General features: G+C 36.6%; 1 protein-coding gene and 1 long non-coding RNA gene across 2 annotated transcripts in view; both read left to right on the forward strand.

Annotated features, from left to right (window-relative positions):
• Positions 1-165: 165 nt before the first annotated feature.
• Positions 166-17724, forward strand: part of necab1 (N-terminal EF-hand calcium binding protein 1) — a 35750-nt gene continuing 18191 nt past the window's right edge. The window contains exons 1-5 of the mRNA XM_034094770.2: positions 166-336; positions 2904-2928; positions 5276-5384; positions 15447-15472; positions 15761-15858. Of these exons, the coding sequence (XP_033950661.1) occupies positions 250-336; positions 2904-2928; positions 5276-5384; positions 15447-15472; positions 15761-15858 (345 nt within the window). The 5' untranslated portion in view covers positions 166-249. The remainder of the gene's footprint in view (positions 337-2903; positions 2929-5275; positions 5385-15446; positions 15473-15760; positions 15859-17724) is intronic.
• LOC117455316 (uncharacterized) lies at positions 5958-13506 on the forward strand. Its single transcript, XR_004553078.2, has 5 exons — positions 5958-6633; positions 9342-9395; positions 10506-10613; positions 12912-13143; positions 13261-13506. It is a non-coding gene; the product is annotated as an uncharacterized lncRNA (long non-coding RNA).

Consider the following 17724-nt stretch of genomic DNA (forward strand, 5'->3'; position numbering starts at 1 on the left):
TCATGCAAACAATAGCGTCAAAACTATACACAGAAACATGTGTAGCAAAATGAGGGCAGACAAAAACATCTAGAATAGGTTGGTCGTGGTATTGATGTAATAGTGAAAATGTGATGTGTTAAACCTTAATCCGGAAGTTGTGCCTTTTATTCCGTCTGACTTGACCGCGTTAAACAGTCGCTCTTTTTGACCAGATAAGAGGTTCACGCGGACACATTCCCCTGCACTTCTGTAGCTACATTTTTAAAGATGGATTGTTCAGAACAGGTTCAGGCTGTGTTTGAGGAGCCCACCGCTGAAATGGAGCTAAAAAAGGGGATGTCGATTTTCATTGATGTAAGTAAAACATTTTTTAATCATTATTTGCAATACAAAATGTATTGCATCTTCATAATACAGGACTATATTAGCATTTTTCTGATAACCTAACAATCTAAAGCCTATATTAGCAGAACAAATCAGGGGGAAAAACATTATTCTTTCCAGATTTTTTATTTTGATTTGTGTTGCATTTCAAGAAGCATTTTGACTTTTTAAATGTATGTTTTAGTGATTTCAATAGTTATCCGTGGAGGTTTTTTGATCACACAAGTTAAAATGGATCCCTTTTATGCATATTGGGTGCAGAAAAATCCCTTGGTTCATATGATTAATTAATTAGATTTTGCAGACCCTTAATTTAGATTCATCATGTAATGACTTCCATCCATTGTTATGTCAGTTTTCAAAAACCAAATTAATGAAGCATAATAGATCTTCTTGGTTTTGACCAAAGCCAGGCTGTTATTCCTTTTCTAAAGCCAAATCTAGCTCAAGTAAGGCAATTCCTTATATATATTAAGAACTTTTTTAACCTACGTCTTTTTAAAGGATGATAAAGATTACCAACACTTATAGATCTCCCTCACATGATAAGAAATTCAAGATTGAAATAACATCTTATATCCATATCACGGCACTGCATTCTGCTTCTGCACCCACCACCTCGTTATATTCCTCCTCATTCCTCCACTCTCTCATTCCCTTGAGAAGCTTTGACAGTAAACCTGTTGGCTGCCTGAATGGGAATCAACAGTTATTAAAGGTTGATGGCGTATAACATCAAATGTCTTGCTGATAATGAGCAGTTGCTTTATCTTCTGGTAGTGAATGAAACCACTGCTTTCCTTTAAAGGCCAGTTTCAACATCAGATTGTTGCTTCTCAATCAATCAATCAATGTTTATTTATATAGCCCAATATCACAAATGTTACATTTGTCTCAGTGGTCTTCACAGTGTGTACAGAATATCAGTATGACAATACGACACCCTCTGTCCTTAGACCCTCACATCGTACAAGGAAAAACTTCCAAAGAAAACCCAGTTTAAAGGGAAAAATGGGAGAAACCTCAGGGAGAGCAACAGAGGAGGGATCCCTCTCCCAGGACGGACAGACGTGCAATAGATGCCGTGTTTAAATTGAAAAGATAATACATTTGCAACATAGGTAGTCCAAATGTTTGGAAATGTGTGTCTGTTGTTTTCTTGACATTTCCTATATAGCTAGCTCAGCCGGGTGCGTGTCATTTAAACACACACGCTGACTCCAAACAGTCGTTTCATCCTTTAAAAGGTTAGATAAACTGTGTCTCCATGTGTGACCTTCTTCCTTTTTTTCATGTTGTGGTGCTAGATTTTCCATTTTTTGTGATGAGTTACCAGTATAATTAAATCCAATCAGCACACAAAGCTTAATGATTTTCAACAATATAATTTGCATGAATATCACAATTAATAAAAGAAAAACCCCACATTTAAATATTTAAAAGGGGCCTTACGATGTGTAAAGCGTAAGATACCTGTCTTTAGACCCTTGCAGCGTAGAAGGACAACCCTCCTTTCCAAACATGGAAAAAACCTCGGGAAGACCAATTGAGGATTGGGACAAGATAAATGAAGATATGTATAGATATAGATTTGTGGTTACATTTTATATTAAGGTACACTTATTCACCATCGACTATAGTTGTTAATTAACATAATAATAATAATAATAATAATAGTAATACATGTTATTTATAAAGCGCTTTTCCTGACCTTTCGTGTGGTACTGCTGCCTTATTATGCCCATATTGAGCATATTAAGCCCCAAACTCATGTAGAACAACTTCCTTACAATACATTTTAAAAAAGTTACTATTATTAAGACAAAATTCACACATATACATATGTGAAAACTGAGTACAGTAAAAGAGAGAATTACAAATAATATATTCAAAGTGGAGAGCTGTGCAGATTTAAAAAGAGGTAGTGTGGAGCTGAAATGTGCAACATGTTGTGCATTTGGTGTAATCGATAATTGATAGAGATTACAGATACATGAGATGTGTCAAAAGTACAGAGAAAGAGACTAATAGCAGTTTTTAAGTTGGGGTCAGCAGAATAGGACACAAAGACTGATTAGAAAAAAACAAATGATGTAAGTCAGAACACACAGAGATCTAGAGGAAGGGTAGATCATTTTTTCTCAAATTGTACCAAAGAGCTGAATTCCCCCAAGCTATAAATCCAAAGATGAAAGGATGGCGTTTACAAATGTTAATCTTGCACATTATGCTGTCAGATTTATCGCATAGTGTTAATGTGTATGTGGACTTAAAGAGCAATCTTCACAAGTACAAACTCGATAAGAAGCGACAGTAGGACGTGCTATTTTGAGCTGATGTGGTCATCGCCACTTTGCCTTTCATCTTCTCTGGACTCTAGGACAGCACTATCAATAATTTATTGACACACTGCTTTTGAGAGTGGGATCAATGATATACACACACAGACACACACACATGCCCCCATTTATTAAACACACACACACACATTTATTCATTTTGTTGACGTCTCTCCTTTTCCCCTTTTCTTGTTTCAGATTTTACGGAGAGCTGATAAAAACGGTAAATATTACGCAAAAAGCTCTTAGCAGAAACACAAACACACTCACACTCACACTCTCACACACACCAACATACTCACACACACATTTCTCTGTGTTTTTTTAAGCCTTCCTTTCTCGTGTGAGTAAAAACTATTTTCTCAATGAAATTCTGGTCATGATTTTCTACTAAATCTCTTTCAGTTTCCATGGAAACAGGAAACTGACCATGCCCACTGAGGTTCAGTTTGAGTGCATTCACGAAGAAAAATATAAACAATGTATACCAGCCAGACAGTTTTTATCATGTCCATCAGTCACACTTAATGACTTATTTTAGCTGGAGGTCTTATACAGTTTGAACAGTGAGAACACACACAGAAATAAATAGTTGATTTTGTTTTTTACTAGAGACAGCCTGAGTTTAAATCAAGGAATATCTATATTGTTATGGCACACAGCACAGACTTTACATTTGGATTTTCTCTTTTAGTCTGATTTGTTCAATTGTGTCAGTCTGATGGACAGGTTTGCATTTGTGTGCATTTTTTTCCTCATCAAGGGTCGGAAAGGACAAAGGGTGTGATCTACAGATTGCAAAACCAATGACGTAAATGTTGTATTGTTTGTTGTGGGCTATATAAATAAAATGGACTTGTCTTTGAATGACCCAAGGGGAAATTACTCACAATGTGTTGATCTGATTTCCCACCCTCTATCAAATGTGTTCCTATATTGAAGATGAGACCACCATTTGATTGTATGACTGACAGTTTGTGTCACCTTTACGTGTGTCGTAAAATATAACCCTGCAGACGCATTCTTTCACACATCATGTAAGGCAGAGGTTCCCAAAGTGGGGGGTCTCTGTGTTTCATTAAAGCTCGGCTCTGTGTGTGTGTGTGGAACGAGCCATTTTGTGTGTGTGCGTGAGAGAGAGAGAGAGAGAGAGAGAGAGATCGTTGTTGTTAGCTTCTGATGCTAGTGAGCTATGCTAACGGATATAAGGAGTTTTTTAAAAGGGTGATATGTAAAATATCCATAATGAAAAAGTAAATCTGTACACCTATATGCCGTGAGCTGATTATCGAGCCTTCATTGTAACAGTCACGGGTACGTTGTGTATTTGCGTGGGGAGTGTTGCAGTAGAAAATTCCATTGTAGCGACCGGTACATTAGTGGGAAACCCTAAATGTTTGAGCACCCTCTATGAAACGTCAAGCTACCCCACAACACCCCCAAAATAAATATCTGGCGCCGCCACTGAGCCTGATTATTTGTGTTGGGGGGGCCCGACTTTTTTTTTTCTCCAAAGGGGGGGCCTGACAGAAAAAGTTTGAGAACCACTGATGTAACGCATTCACACAGTGACAATGATTGCTGGTATCACACAAATAAACCACATCGTGTTTTTCTTCTGACATTTGACAGAATCTAGCAAAGAAAATCCTCAAGGAGCCAAAAGAGCTTATTAAAACTCATTATTTACGTGCTGTGTGTCTTGTCATGCAGCAAGGTAAGAAATCATCCCACATTTTTGTTGTTTTTGTTGTGTAAATAGCACTAATATGGCAGGTCCGTTCCAAGATTATTTCTGAGCTCATCGAGTGAGTCAGTGCGCCCTTGAGGATGTGCGTTCTCATTGGTGCATCCCTCTTGCTCACATATAGTGGCATGCAACACACACTGAGCATCCTGTGAACATTTTAAGATCAGCCACCTCTAGTCACACAAACAGAATACTGCAGCCAGGAAAATTATTTCACCTGTGGTCGATGATTTTGCTGCTGAAAAACATGTTGTTTACTTTTACCTCTTCCATATTTCACATAGCTAAAGCCTTTTTATTCTAAGCATGATTGCCTCAAATCATACAAATGAATCATTGTTATGGATTTCCATGAAGTTGGTTAAAGCAACACGAGGTGATCTCTCCCTGTTCTTTACTACAACATTAAAAACAAGAAATAATGTTTCAATGTTTTTGTGTCAATTTAAAGGGACATTGATCAATTTATTTGATGCTGTATTTTGCTGATTCAGCCCCTGCAGTTTATAAGGGGCTGTATCTGGTCTCATGTCAGCCTTTTTTTCTGCTTATCAGGTGGACTTACATTTTTTATTTAACATCATTACTCTTTTTACGTTATTGAAACATGAAGAGTTAAATCTGAGCTACAGCGCTCCTTAAATCTTTTGCCCGCCATGAAAGCTTACATTTCATATGGTTGTTATGTCCAACACACGTGCAGAACAAATGAGACTTTTAACTCAAACATCTTTTGTATGTAGCGAGTCTATGAAAATGGCCACCTCACCCGATGTCCTAGCACTGTGTTGACGAGTTCCCTTTTGTGCTCCTTCCCCAGATGATGGAAAACTTTCCTTTGATGAGTTCAAATCTTACTTCTCTGACGGAGTCTTGACAGCTGAAGAGTTGCAGGAGCTCTTCCACACGATTGACACTCACAACACAGAGTAAGTAAATTCTTACTTTATTCCATAGAGGTCAGAAGTGAGTTATGAATAATGGAGGAGATGTAGAAGGTGATGCTGTTTGGATTTAATGGAACTTGGCAGCTTTACAACATTTGGATTGCAAAGTAACTTTGTTTTCTTATGTTGCTTTTAATTATGTCCAACTATCGTGTTGAGGACACTCGCTGTCAGAGGGAACGGTGTATTTATGGAGCCCACATGAGCTGGAGGAACACATCAAATGTTTATTAACACATTTAAATAGTTAAAATGGTTACGTTTAGTTATGAGACCTTTATATATTGTATTCATATTTCTACTCGTTCACACAAAGCTTCTACCTTTTTGATTTTTATAAAGATGATTAGATCTTTCACACACTATTAAACTGGATGTTTGAATGGATGTGAAAAATGACATCAATAGTTTTTCTGTCTTTATTGAATGCAAGTATTCAGGTATCAAGTTTATTCAATGAAATCACAATCTGCAGACAGACATCTTGAGCTGTGGTCTGAAATTGTTGTTACATTGAGAATGAATACTTCATTTAACCCTGGACAGGCTCCAGTATGTCCAAAACTGTGCAGCTCGGGTCCTCACACACACAAAGCCCTGGCAGCACATCACTCCCACCCTCATCCACCTCCACTGGTTGCCGGTCAAGTTCCGCATAACTTATAAAGTCCTCCTCCTGACCTACAAGTCCCTCCATGCCCTTGCCCCCCAGTACCTATCGGACATCCTTCACCCGCATGCCCCACCCCGGAACCTGCGGTCTTCAGACTCTGGCCTGCTCACCACCCCCCGCACCAAACTGAGAACCTTCGGGGACAGAGCCTTCAGTGTGGCAGCCCCCACCCTCTGGAACGCTCTCCCTGCGGAGATTCGTAACATCCCCACACTGGACGCCTTCAAAAGGGCCCTCAAGTCCCATCTGTTCACCAAGGCTTTCGGCCCTTAAATCTATCTGTTGTTTTGTCTGTCTGACCTTTGTTTTGTTTTGTTTTGTTTGTGCTTGCCCTATTCCTGTAAAGCGACCTTGGGTCCCTTGAAAGGCGCTATAGAAATCTCAGTTATTATTATTATTATTATTATTATTATTATTATTAACAAGTTAGTTGAACGAAGATCCAAATCAGGATGAAACTTTCCAGCGTTAATGTCATCGAGGCCTGACATATTGATGGAAGTGATGTCTTCTTCATGGAGGATGTGATGGCGGACATTACATTTCCTCAACACAGACGTAAGTTCTTGCTCAGATAAGGTCATTGTATTTCCCATTTGCAGGTTAAAGATTAAACCAAACTATTACATAAAAAGGCAGTTCATCTACTTAACCCATGGTAGACCATCAGCAAGCTAACTGGCAATGTGTCATGAAACATACATATTGTTACTTTACTAGAGGAGTCTCCATGTACAATTGTATTTGTGCTAGCAATGAGTTATAGTTGTAGAACATCTTTTTAAAGAAACAGTTTAATGGAATGGACGTATTGGCTCTTCAGCAGAAACTTTGATAAGGAGAAGGATTGCATTTCAAGTTGCATTTCAAACCATACTGCACTACTTGAAAAAAACTCAAACAATAAATGTATTTCAATGTGTAACAACATCTAACAGAACCATGTTAGTTCACTTTAAACAGGTGAGTTTATGTTTAAATACATTTGTCTGTCTTTTTTCCTATGTTTAAACTGAAAATAAACTTAATTTAAAATCATGACTGATCTGTTTGAAGAGAAAATAGGGAAAGCAGAAGAGCTTAACCACTGGGCTCTTTCAAACATGTTTTTGACCCTTATAGAACATTTCTCTTCTGTTCTGAGAGGAAGGATTAAAGTCATATCTTTGATGATGATCTGATGATGTTGCAGAAGCAGGCAGCGAGTTATTAATGGAGAGGAAACGCAGTCTTTATAAACTTTCAGCTGTGGCTCGAAGCGTTTCATTCTCTGCTTGCAAAGCACTGTTTAACTATTTCAAAGAGGAACAGATTCAACACACCTTTAGTAAATACAGACAATTATTTGAACACCCTAAAGCGTATATTCATTAAATAATATTGATAAAAGTCAAACAAACCCTTTTTATTATCATACTGCTACTGTTCAGCACAGCAGACGGATGTGGCCGATGCTAAGTGGCTCAATGCTTCTCTGATCAAAACATAAAGTTCATATTTTATACTAAACTAAACTCAGTAGGCATTATCCATTACTCTTATCTTACTCTATCTTGGTTTGCAAGGACTCTCTTTGCCTAACCCATTACTCCCGCCCTTTAAATTTTTTGACACATATGTCAGACTTAAAGATAACTGTCATGATGATGTCAATACAAAGATAATTGAGTTGCATTATGGGAATGAGGTTGTCTTTATGATGACTGAAATATATGAAACTCAAATCAAATCAAATTTTATTTGTAGAGCACATTTAAAAACGATTTTGGTCGAGCCAAAGTGCTGTACATGTAATTTAAACACATAAAAACACATTACATCACAATAAATCACAACAGATAAAAACAACACATGGAACAGTCAGGAGTCGTAACCCCACTATAACTAGAAGGCCAGAGAGAAGTAGTATGTCTTCAGTGTGGATTTAAAAGCCCCTAGGGTCTGGGCCGACCTCACATGGAGGGGAAGAGTGTTCCAGAGCCTGGGGCCAGCTGCTGCGAAGGCTCAGTGCCCTCTGGTTTTGAGGCACTACCAGTAGCAGCTGGTCAGCAGATCTTAAAGCTCTGGCTGGGGTGTAGCGCTGGAGGAGTTCAGCTATATAGGCCGGAGCCAACCCATTTAGTGCTTTAAAACTCAAGACTCTGTGTATGTACACGTTGAAACAAAAGATGTGACTTGAGCCGAACAATATGTCCTTACTCTAAAAAAACGCAATTTAAATGTGTCCTAAAAAAGAAGACACATTTTAGTGAATTAGGTTAAGTTAATTGAGTTAATTAGAAGTTAAACAAGATTACACCTTAACATCCAGAGGGGTTTGTTCAAAGGCCGCGTATAAACCCTAAATTGTCCAAGGTGGAGTAATATTGGCTCATTTCACACCTCCCTTTCATGGGAAATTGCCCAATTGTATTGAACGTGTCCTCATTGGAATAATTAAACAGTGTTTAAATGAACTCTTTAAGCCACAGCTGAAGGTTTATAAAGACTGCATTTTCTTCTCCCTCCATCACTCGCTACCCTCTTCCGCAAAGACAACATCATCAGATAATCCTCACAACAAAGGTAAGACTTTCCTCTCAGCATTGCATCAAATGATTATTCTTAATTATACTAGGAATTTTCTTCCAAAAGATAACTTTTTTTTAAGGATGCTTAAAATATTGTATGGAAAAGTTAAAAAGTAAAATTGAAATTTCCAATTTTAATGAATGAATTAAAAACGTATTTGAATCAGCCCAGCGTATGGAAGTAAATCTGTTCCATCTGAACAATTATGCATTGAAATTATGTATCTGGATCTTTTGCCTCTGAATGTCGTTGTTCCAAAACACATTGTTTTCACCTTTTTTTAATGTTCATAAATTCACCGGCAAAGATTTAGCTACAAAAAATGTAGATCATCATCCTGGAACCCAAGGAAAAGCAATCGATTGTAGATCAAGTCAAATGCCCAGCCAAATCAAGCTGCGTTGGTCACGGAAATGGATTTGTGACTGAATTTTTGCTGCTGAATTTGTGAACATTGAAAAAAAAATGTGAAAACGAGTTGTAGAAAATTCGAACAATGAATTTCAGAGGCAAACAATTCAGATACATAATTTCAATGCACAATTATTAAGTGAAAGACAATGGCTTTTTAATTTCTAAATCAGATGGAACATATTGACTTCCATACCAGTGTTAAGGCTCTTTAGAGTATCTGAATGTGTTTGCTGCGACCACACAGTGTGTTGTATTTACTTTCCTATTTTATATTTACACAGATGTCATCAGTTATTCATCTTGCTGGGCTCTTGCTTATCAGTGGACTGGTGTTGGTAAGAAAAAGATGATATCATATATATCCAGTATATTATTATGATTATCATATATTTACAACACTAAACAATCTCCCCGTCATTGTTTAGTGTTTTTAAATCATTTGTAAATTAAATAAACATTGTTAATTTTCAGTTTATAATATGGTTGAAAAGAAATGGCTGGAGAATTTATTATATTTAAAAATTAAATATAAACTCACCTAAACGAAAATTGTTCTTTTGCTGTTTACAGATGACATCTGCAGGTCAGTCCTACAAACGTTTTCCTTTTTATTCTTTTTATAATTCAATTCAACGTAAATAAGTATTTCTAATGCACGCCTGAATCATTTTACAGCGTTGTTGTAATGTGAGGTGATAAAAAAATCACAATTCTAGAGAGGGTTTTCTTGGAGAAAAAAAAAGGCATTTTATTTATAGCTTTCAACAGAAAATATTATTTCACAGAAACATTACACCCCCTCTCTTTCCAGTCACATTTATAGCAGATTGCCCGCCTTCCCAATTCAACCTCATGGTCATGACTCTGGAATGAGAGTGAACAGTTAATCACAGGAATAAACATTGTTTTCTACATCTAACAAAATCTTCATGGCCTAAATCAATTCATGAACTTGCACAAAATAGTTTAGAAGTTAATTGGCCAACAATAAATCACACATCATCGACCAATTACTTCCCAAACTCCACCTACTCATACCACACTAGAAAATGAGTACTTTGGACTCAAGGTGGCTTCCAGGACTGAACACTTTAATTAATTAATTAATTAAAATCATGATTGTGTGTCTTCAAGACATATTTTTTTTAAATAGAAAAGTTAATTTAAGTGCTTAGTATATTTATTTGCCTATGTAACTTCATATTATAAACTTTAAAGAAGATAAAAATGCCTACCTTTCTTTATAAAAAATGTGTTTAGCCAAATGTTAATGAGGGAGTGTGTGCTTCCTCACATTCGTCTTCTTCCTCACTTCCAAAGTCTTGGAGCGATGCAGAGGTGATGTCGACATTAAGAGTTAATATTATCATTCATGGCGAGAAATAAAATCCTCCCTCCACCTTTCCTTCTTTCCACTCAGCTTCTGTTCATGTCTCCCTCTTTAGGTCTCCGTGGCAGACGTTGAAGAGCAGGAATTCTTGAAATCTGTGATTTGATCAAACATCGCAAGCATCACATATGGTGCCTGGATCAGAGGCTATGATGCTATCATGGTGAGTGACTTTACATATAGATGTGGTTAGTGTTTATAATTATATCTTCTGAGTGTTAAACATTAACAGTTGGAGGATTTAAAGTCAGCCCTTGTGCTCCCCACTGCCACATTGGGGCATTATTACAAGTAGAAATACATTTATTGATTAAGGTTTTGGGAGCATAATCCCACATTAAAACTGGTTTGAATCTTTATATATACAGTCTATGGTTCGAATGCATTTTCTATTGAGTTTAATAGTGACTTGCTTTGTTTGTTTTAGCGCAAAATGGATGAGGATTCAACACCTATTTTCATATACTGAGAATGATTGACATATATCATGGATTAACCTATCTGTCATATTATAAATTTGAGTATTGATAAATGTATGCCCACAGGTATGGAAAATAGCAAAAATTATTCCACATGCAAAAAATCCAGCTGGACCATTTTCTGGTACAAATAGCCGTCCAATAAGTTTATTACCAGCATTAGCAAAGATAATGGAGAGAATAATTGTCAATCAAATACAAAAATACTTTGAAGGTAACAAACTTAATACTGTGTATCAACATGCTTACAGACCTGGCCATTCCACATGCACCGCTTTAACACAAATGACAGATGACTGGAAGGGCGAACTTGATAATAGGAAGTTAGTGGGTGCAGTACTACTCGATTTTAGTTCTGCTTTTGATGTCATTGACCATTCTTTGTTGTTACACAAGCTGGAACAATATGATTTTCATTTTGAAACGCCGAAGTGGTTAGAAAGTTACCTGACAAATCGAAGTCAAACTGTTTTTTTTAATGGAAGTCTCTCAAAGATGAAAACAGTCACTTGTGGAGTACCTCAGGATAGTTGTTTGGAACCACTTTTATTTTCTATTTTTACAAATGACCTACCATTAGTGTTAGAAAAAGCTAAAATTGTAATGTATGCAGATGACTCAACAATATATTATGCAGCATCATTACATTACATTACATTGCATTTAGCTGACGCTTTTATCCAAAGCGACTTACAATAAGTACATTCGACCAGGAAGACACAACCTTGAGGAAAACAGAATCATATAAGTACATCAGGTTTCATAGAGCCAATCAGTTCAAGTGCTACTCAACTGGCTTTAGATAAGCCAGTCCTTTATTAGTATATAAGTGCTCTGTTCAAGAGCACTACAAGAGAGTTGACAAATGTTATGAATAAAGATCTACTACTGATATCAGAGTGGGTCATAAATAATAAGTTGGTACTTAATGCGGGAAAAACAAAATCGTTATTAATAGGATCAAATCATATGTTAAAAGTTGAACCAAAATTGCAACTACATTTAAACCATATTGAAATTGAACAGGTCAAGGAGACAAAATTGCTAGGTATAACCCTGGATCATAAATTATCTTGGTCTAAACAAATTGATAATGTTGTATGTAAAATGGGAAGGGGTGTGTCACTTATAAAAAGAATTGTAAAATATTTGCCTATGGATGTCAGTAGACAAGTTTTGGATGCAGCTTGATTATTGTTTGGTTATATGGTCTAGTGCTGCTGAAAAAGATTTAAACAAACTACAAGTAGCACAAAATAAGGCAGCACGATGTGCACTGCAGTGCTCCTACAGAACCAGAGTCACTGAAATGCTGGAGACACTGAAATGGTTAACTGTCAGACAGAGGTCAACTTATATTTTATTAAATTTTGTCAGAAATATTACAGTGACTCACTCACAAGATATATTATCACAAAGGTTTATAGCGCAATATGCACAACATAACTATCAAACACGACATACAATAGAAGGAAGGTTTGTATTACCCAAATCTAAATCAAATATGGGACAGAAAACAGTCCAGAGCCATGATCAGCTGGAACTCTTTACCGGTTCACATCATTCAGGAAAATTCTCAAGTACATTTCAAAAGGTTGCTAAAAAATTATTTAAGTATTACAAAGTAAATTTGAACTGTGCCTGTGGCTATGTATGCATATATTATCATGTACACTTATTTGTATTTACTTTTGTTTGGCCTTAGGATGGCGATAATTGGATGACCATTTTAGTTTTCACTTCATTTCACTGTAAATTGCATGAAATTATGAGCTGTTTTGTTTTGTTTTAATTTTGTTGTATGTATGTTTATGTATGTTTTGAGTGTGTGAGGACCCCAGGAAGAATAGCCAATGCTCATGCTAGTGCTAATGGGGATCCTAATAAAGACAACAACAAAAAACCTTACGTAAATGTTTTTGTGCACACATTGATGAATAAGGATACCTTGCTTAAATCGTTGTTTGTACTCTGGTTTATAGGTTTCCCACACTCCTAATACCACAGCTGTTACCTCCTGTTACTCACGCTGAGTTCCTGCTCAGTTTGACTTGTTGTGCTCTGGGAACAAGTGCAGTTTGGTTGTCTACCTAAAAAGCTTGAGCTCAGCCTGTTGAAAACCTTTTGCATGAGGACAATTGGAAGTGGAGCGACGGCTCTGCCTTCACCTTCGCCGCCTGGGGTGCTGGTGAAACTGCATGGAGATGCATACTGGTAAAACATTATTATTGTTGTTGTTGACACATTGATTGAAAACGAAATCTTTGTCCAGATGAACTGCCTTTTAATGTTTTCTTTTGTATCTAATCTTTGACTTCCATTTGCCAACAGATGGGAAATACAATGACCTTGGCTGTGATAATTCAATAGCTTACATCTGTGCTCAAGACATGTAATGATGTCCGCCATATCACATCCTTCCTGATGAGGACATCACTTCCACCGAGATGTCAGGCCGCGATGACATTAACGCTGAAAAGTTTAGAATTTAAGGGAATTTGGATCCACTTTGAATTAACTCTGTAAAAGCATTTATTTAAGACAATTACCAGTCTTGAGATTGTTATTGTTTATTGAATAAACTTTACAGGTGGAATTGAAAGTGAAATATAAAACACTTGCATTCAATAAAACAAAAATATAACTGATCTTTTGTATTGTCATTTCTCATATCCTGTATATAAGTCCATGTTAATAGTGTGTACACATAGCCAGCTAGAAGGTTAATAAAAGAGGACTAAAAGTTCACAGCCAGCTTAAAACACTGTTTGCCATCAAAGTTTGTTTGTTTGTTTGTTTGTTTGTTTGAGGGAATTTGGGGATTTTAGCCTTTGCAGACCATTTACACGCACAAAAGAAAGCAGAATTTGTCCCCTCAAAGAGACTGCTTCCAATGTATTGTTGCACAAAATTGTTTTTTCCAATGGTACTAATTAAAGTAAGTATACTTATACTTAACTAGAAACAGAATCAACTAAAGTTACATTTTCCTGTTTTTCTCGAGTCACTAGGTTGACGTCAGTCAAGCTTACATTTCATAATTGAACCAAATCTTCTACAGTGACGGATGAAGAAATTGTCTTGGTATATTTTCCTGTATGAGATGCTGCTCAGGCGATGTTGAAGCAATAATGTTGCAAACCAACAAGTTAATAGGTGAATTAAGAAACTAAAGCTCACTTACCAACTTCCCAGTTGACGCACTTTTGTGGGCAAAATTTGTATTATTACAACAAACACAGGAAAATTATCCTGGCAGAAAAAGTCTATGGTATTTAATTGAATGAATATCACCACTGTTTGAATGTGCCTGCAGTCAAAGAGAATAAGATATTACATGGCAACGGTTCATTATCCATAAAAGTATTTGTGAATTATGAGAGTATCTGTCATTTATGTGTCAAACAAGCAAGAGTTGTTAACAATGATGGCGCTATATAATTGTTTAATTATGTCAACAGCATAATTAGATGCACAAGCAGACAGTATGATATTTGCATCTAGAGCTGAACTTAAATTGAACCAAAGCAAACATGTGGCTTCCTCTGTGTTCATCTGACAGATAGTAAAGGTGTTAGGAAGTGGGACTTGAATCCTGTATTGATCCACGGATGAGTCAATAAGCTGTGAGGTCTTTCTGGTAGCAATTTAAGTTTAGCTGAAGGCGCTCATAATTTACGGTTTGCTTGTGCACCTAATTATGCTGTTGAGATAATGAACTTTTTATATAGCACCGTCACTGTTAACTCTTCTCAGGTTGCTTTATTCTTCAAATAAATACAAAAGCAAAGACATTTCATGTAGCTTAAATTCAGTTTAATTTGTGCAGGAAACGTGTTTAATTGCACTTAATTTAATTGTGTTTAATTGCACAAGTGGACTAGCAGTACTCTATACCACTATAATTCATCACGTGTTTCATCCTCTCTTAGTTTTCAGTGCTTAACTTGTGCTTGGTCCATCCACACAGCCAAAAAGGCCATGTTCATACCACACAAGTAAAAGCCTTTCAGCGAGTGGCTCAGTTTCAGTTGCTAACCCCTGGTCTTCCTCCTCTGTGGCTCTAAGGGTTTTCTCCTGTTTGGTCTGATTGATCGAGTAAATCCCCAGCCTCCTTCACTGTAACAAGGAATAACGTTTTTCTTAAATCAAGCTGTACAGGGGACACTATTTCAATTGTTTTAGCTGTTGTCTTTATTTCTGTGTATTACTTATACACTTTCATGCATGAACGTTCATCACAAACATTTCTGAAGGGTTTCCTGTGAGAGATTCACTGTCTGGACCACCAGTCTCTAGCCCACAAAAAGCAACGTATTGATTTAATTATTCATGATTCATATTTGACTTGGTCCCGTTTGTCATCATTCAATCATTCACCAAATCATAGACTGTTGAGAAAAAACTGTTTTTACAGGGACGAAAATGTATTAATGTCACCTTTGTTAACCTTGGAAACGTTAACATGTGAGGAATTCTCTTTATTAAAATATCTCTCTCATTATTTCTCTCTGCAGCAATGTGGACACCGATGAGCTCTGTGGTAAGTTGATTTATCACCTATATAATAACTTTAAATATCAGTTATAATCTGCACGGTTATAGTTTGTTCTTGCTTTGCCTCACAGTGAGAAGCAGCATAGACACAAATGCTATTTGAAATTTTTCCCAGCGTAAAATAAGAAGCATGTAAGATGTCACATGACCAAACCCCCATGGGCTGACTGAGGTGTCACATACTGCTGCTTCAACAAAACACCTACATGTACAGCCCTGTCCTAGCCATTTAACTCACAAAATGTTTCTTTTTTTGTGTCTTTCTTGCGTGAAGAGTATTTCTCCCAGCACCTCGGTGAATATGAGAATGTTCTCGGTGCCTTAGAAGACCTGAATATGTGCATACTGAAGGCCATGGACAAGACAAAGAAGGTATGATGACAAAAATTAAAGATAAACTTGCTTTTCTAATTTCTTTATGTCACTGTAGTAATAATAGTTGTATTAATTTATAATCAAGTATCTTCCAGACACACAATGTAGATTGTTTTAATTGGCATGCATCCCTGTGTATGTATACTGAAAGTTAAGCTGCTCACAAAATATACAAAGTTATATAAGGTACCTGCATTTATCTTATAATAATGCATAATTTCTATTTAAAGTCTATGTAAAAGTCAATGGAGCAGAGGCAAATCTATAGTGTTAATAGAAGAGTATAGGTTTTAAACCTAGACAAATATAAGTCTGAATTGCAATGGGCAATTCTTTATTTTTAACTTGTGTTTGTGTATATAATGGGAGGTTTGAATTTAAGTTTAAAACATCCAAAAGTTGTCAAGATTTTTCACAAAAAGCCAAGATTGGTGATGGCTCTAAGAAAACAAAGGGCTTCAAAGTCATCCTTAGGTTTCAGATGACTATGAATGTGTGTTTAATGTTTCATGGCATATCATCAAATATTTGTTGGGATATTTGAGTTCTCACCAAAGCGGTGGATTTACTGATCTGCATTGACATCCCTTAGCTACCGTGGCTAAAAATAACAGCAGTGCACCATCAGTAAAGCTTCATTGTGCACAATACAAGTAAATGAGTGAACTTTGATAAATGATAATCTTGAATGTTTCTATCTGTTTTGATTTGATATGATTCGGAAAAAAAGTGTGTTAAGTTTGTGTAAATCAAAAGAAAATCTGTTTAGATCTAATAATACGTTCTCATATCTGTACATTTATACTAATTTAAATCCCTGTGACACAACCACACTGCTAAGAAGTAAACATCACACTCACTGACATCTCATGCACATAATGATAAAAAAGAGATGTTTGATTTTCTCAGTGAGGCTTAAACTCCATTTCTGCAAATTTCTCCCAGCATGCTCCTCTGCTTCCTCTGATCTCCCATTAGTCAGATTTCCATTACCGAGCCAAAAAGGACAAGCCAGTGCTCATTCATGCTACTCAGTATCCCCCGAGAACAAAACATGTTTTGATTCTTTTTGTGCTCGAAGCCAACGTAGATGAGGTTACCATAGAAATTCTGCTTTTGATCATGATTTGGAAAAAAGCTTTAGGTCGTTCTGATCTTACTGTAGAGATGTAGACGAGTACCTTTTAGATTATCCAAAAGGAGAGGGATGACTAAGGCAAGCAGACAGAGATGAAGGTGAGGGTCAGACATAAAAGAGGACTGAAAGGAAATATGATGAGGAGAAATGATGTTAGGATGATAAAGAGAGGTGGCTTATTATTTCTGCAGGGAGAGGCTCGTTTTCTTTCCACCACCCTCGGTTTCTCATCTGGCACATATGACACATGTTGAGAATCTCAAATGGCCACTCATATCTGCACTCACACAGACATGTCTCACTGTGGCTACTTCAGACACAGAGTGGGAATCAAACCGTTAATTTGCTGATGGTGTTTCTTCATTAGCAAAAAGAGAGGTAACACAATATGACATCCAACTTCAACATCTACAAACTGTGGCTCAAAAGATGAATGGCAACAGCAGATAATGACACGTAATTGAACTAGGAAAGACAGCAGTGAGCGGAGATCAAAACAAATTGTATCAAATAAAACAGGATTTCAAGAGACACACTTACGTATACATGAAGTTACCATTACTATAAATGAGAAACAACTTCCTTTAAATAACTAAAAGAGAGAGAGCGGATCTCTCTTGAAAGGTTTGTGTTGGACCTTCAGCATCACTGTAGTGAAACACATGTGCATTCATTTCTGCAAAGGAAATGAAACATAGATAGTTTTGTAATCCTTTTGCAATCTT

The sequence above is a fragment of the Pseudochaenichthys georgianus genome, chromosome 11, assembly GCF_902827115.2.
Source record: "Pseudochaenichthys georgianus chromosome 11, fPseGeo1.2, whole genome shotgun sequence".
Lineage (NCBI taxonomy): Eukaryota > Metazoa > Chordata > Actinopteri > Perciformes > Channichthyidae > Pseudochaenichthys > Pseudochaenichthys georgianus.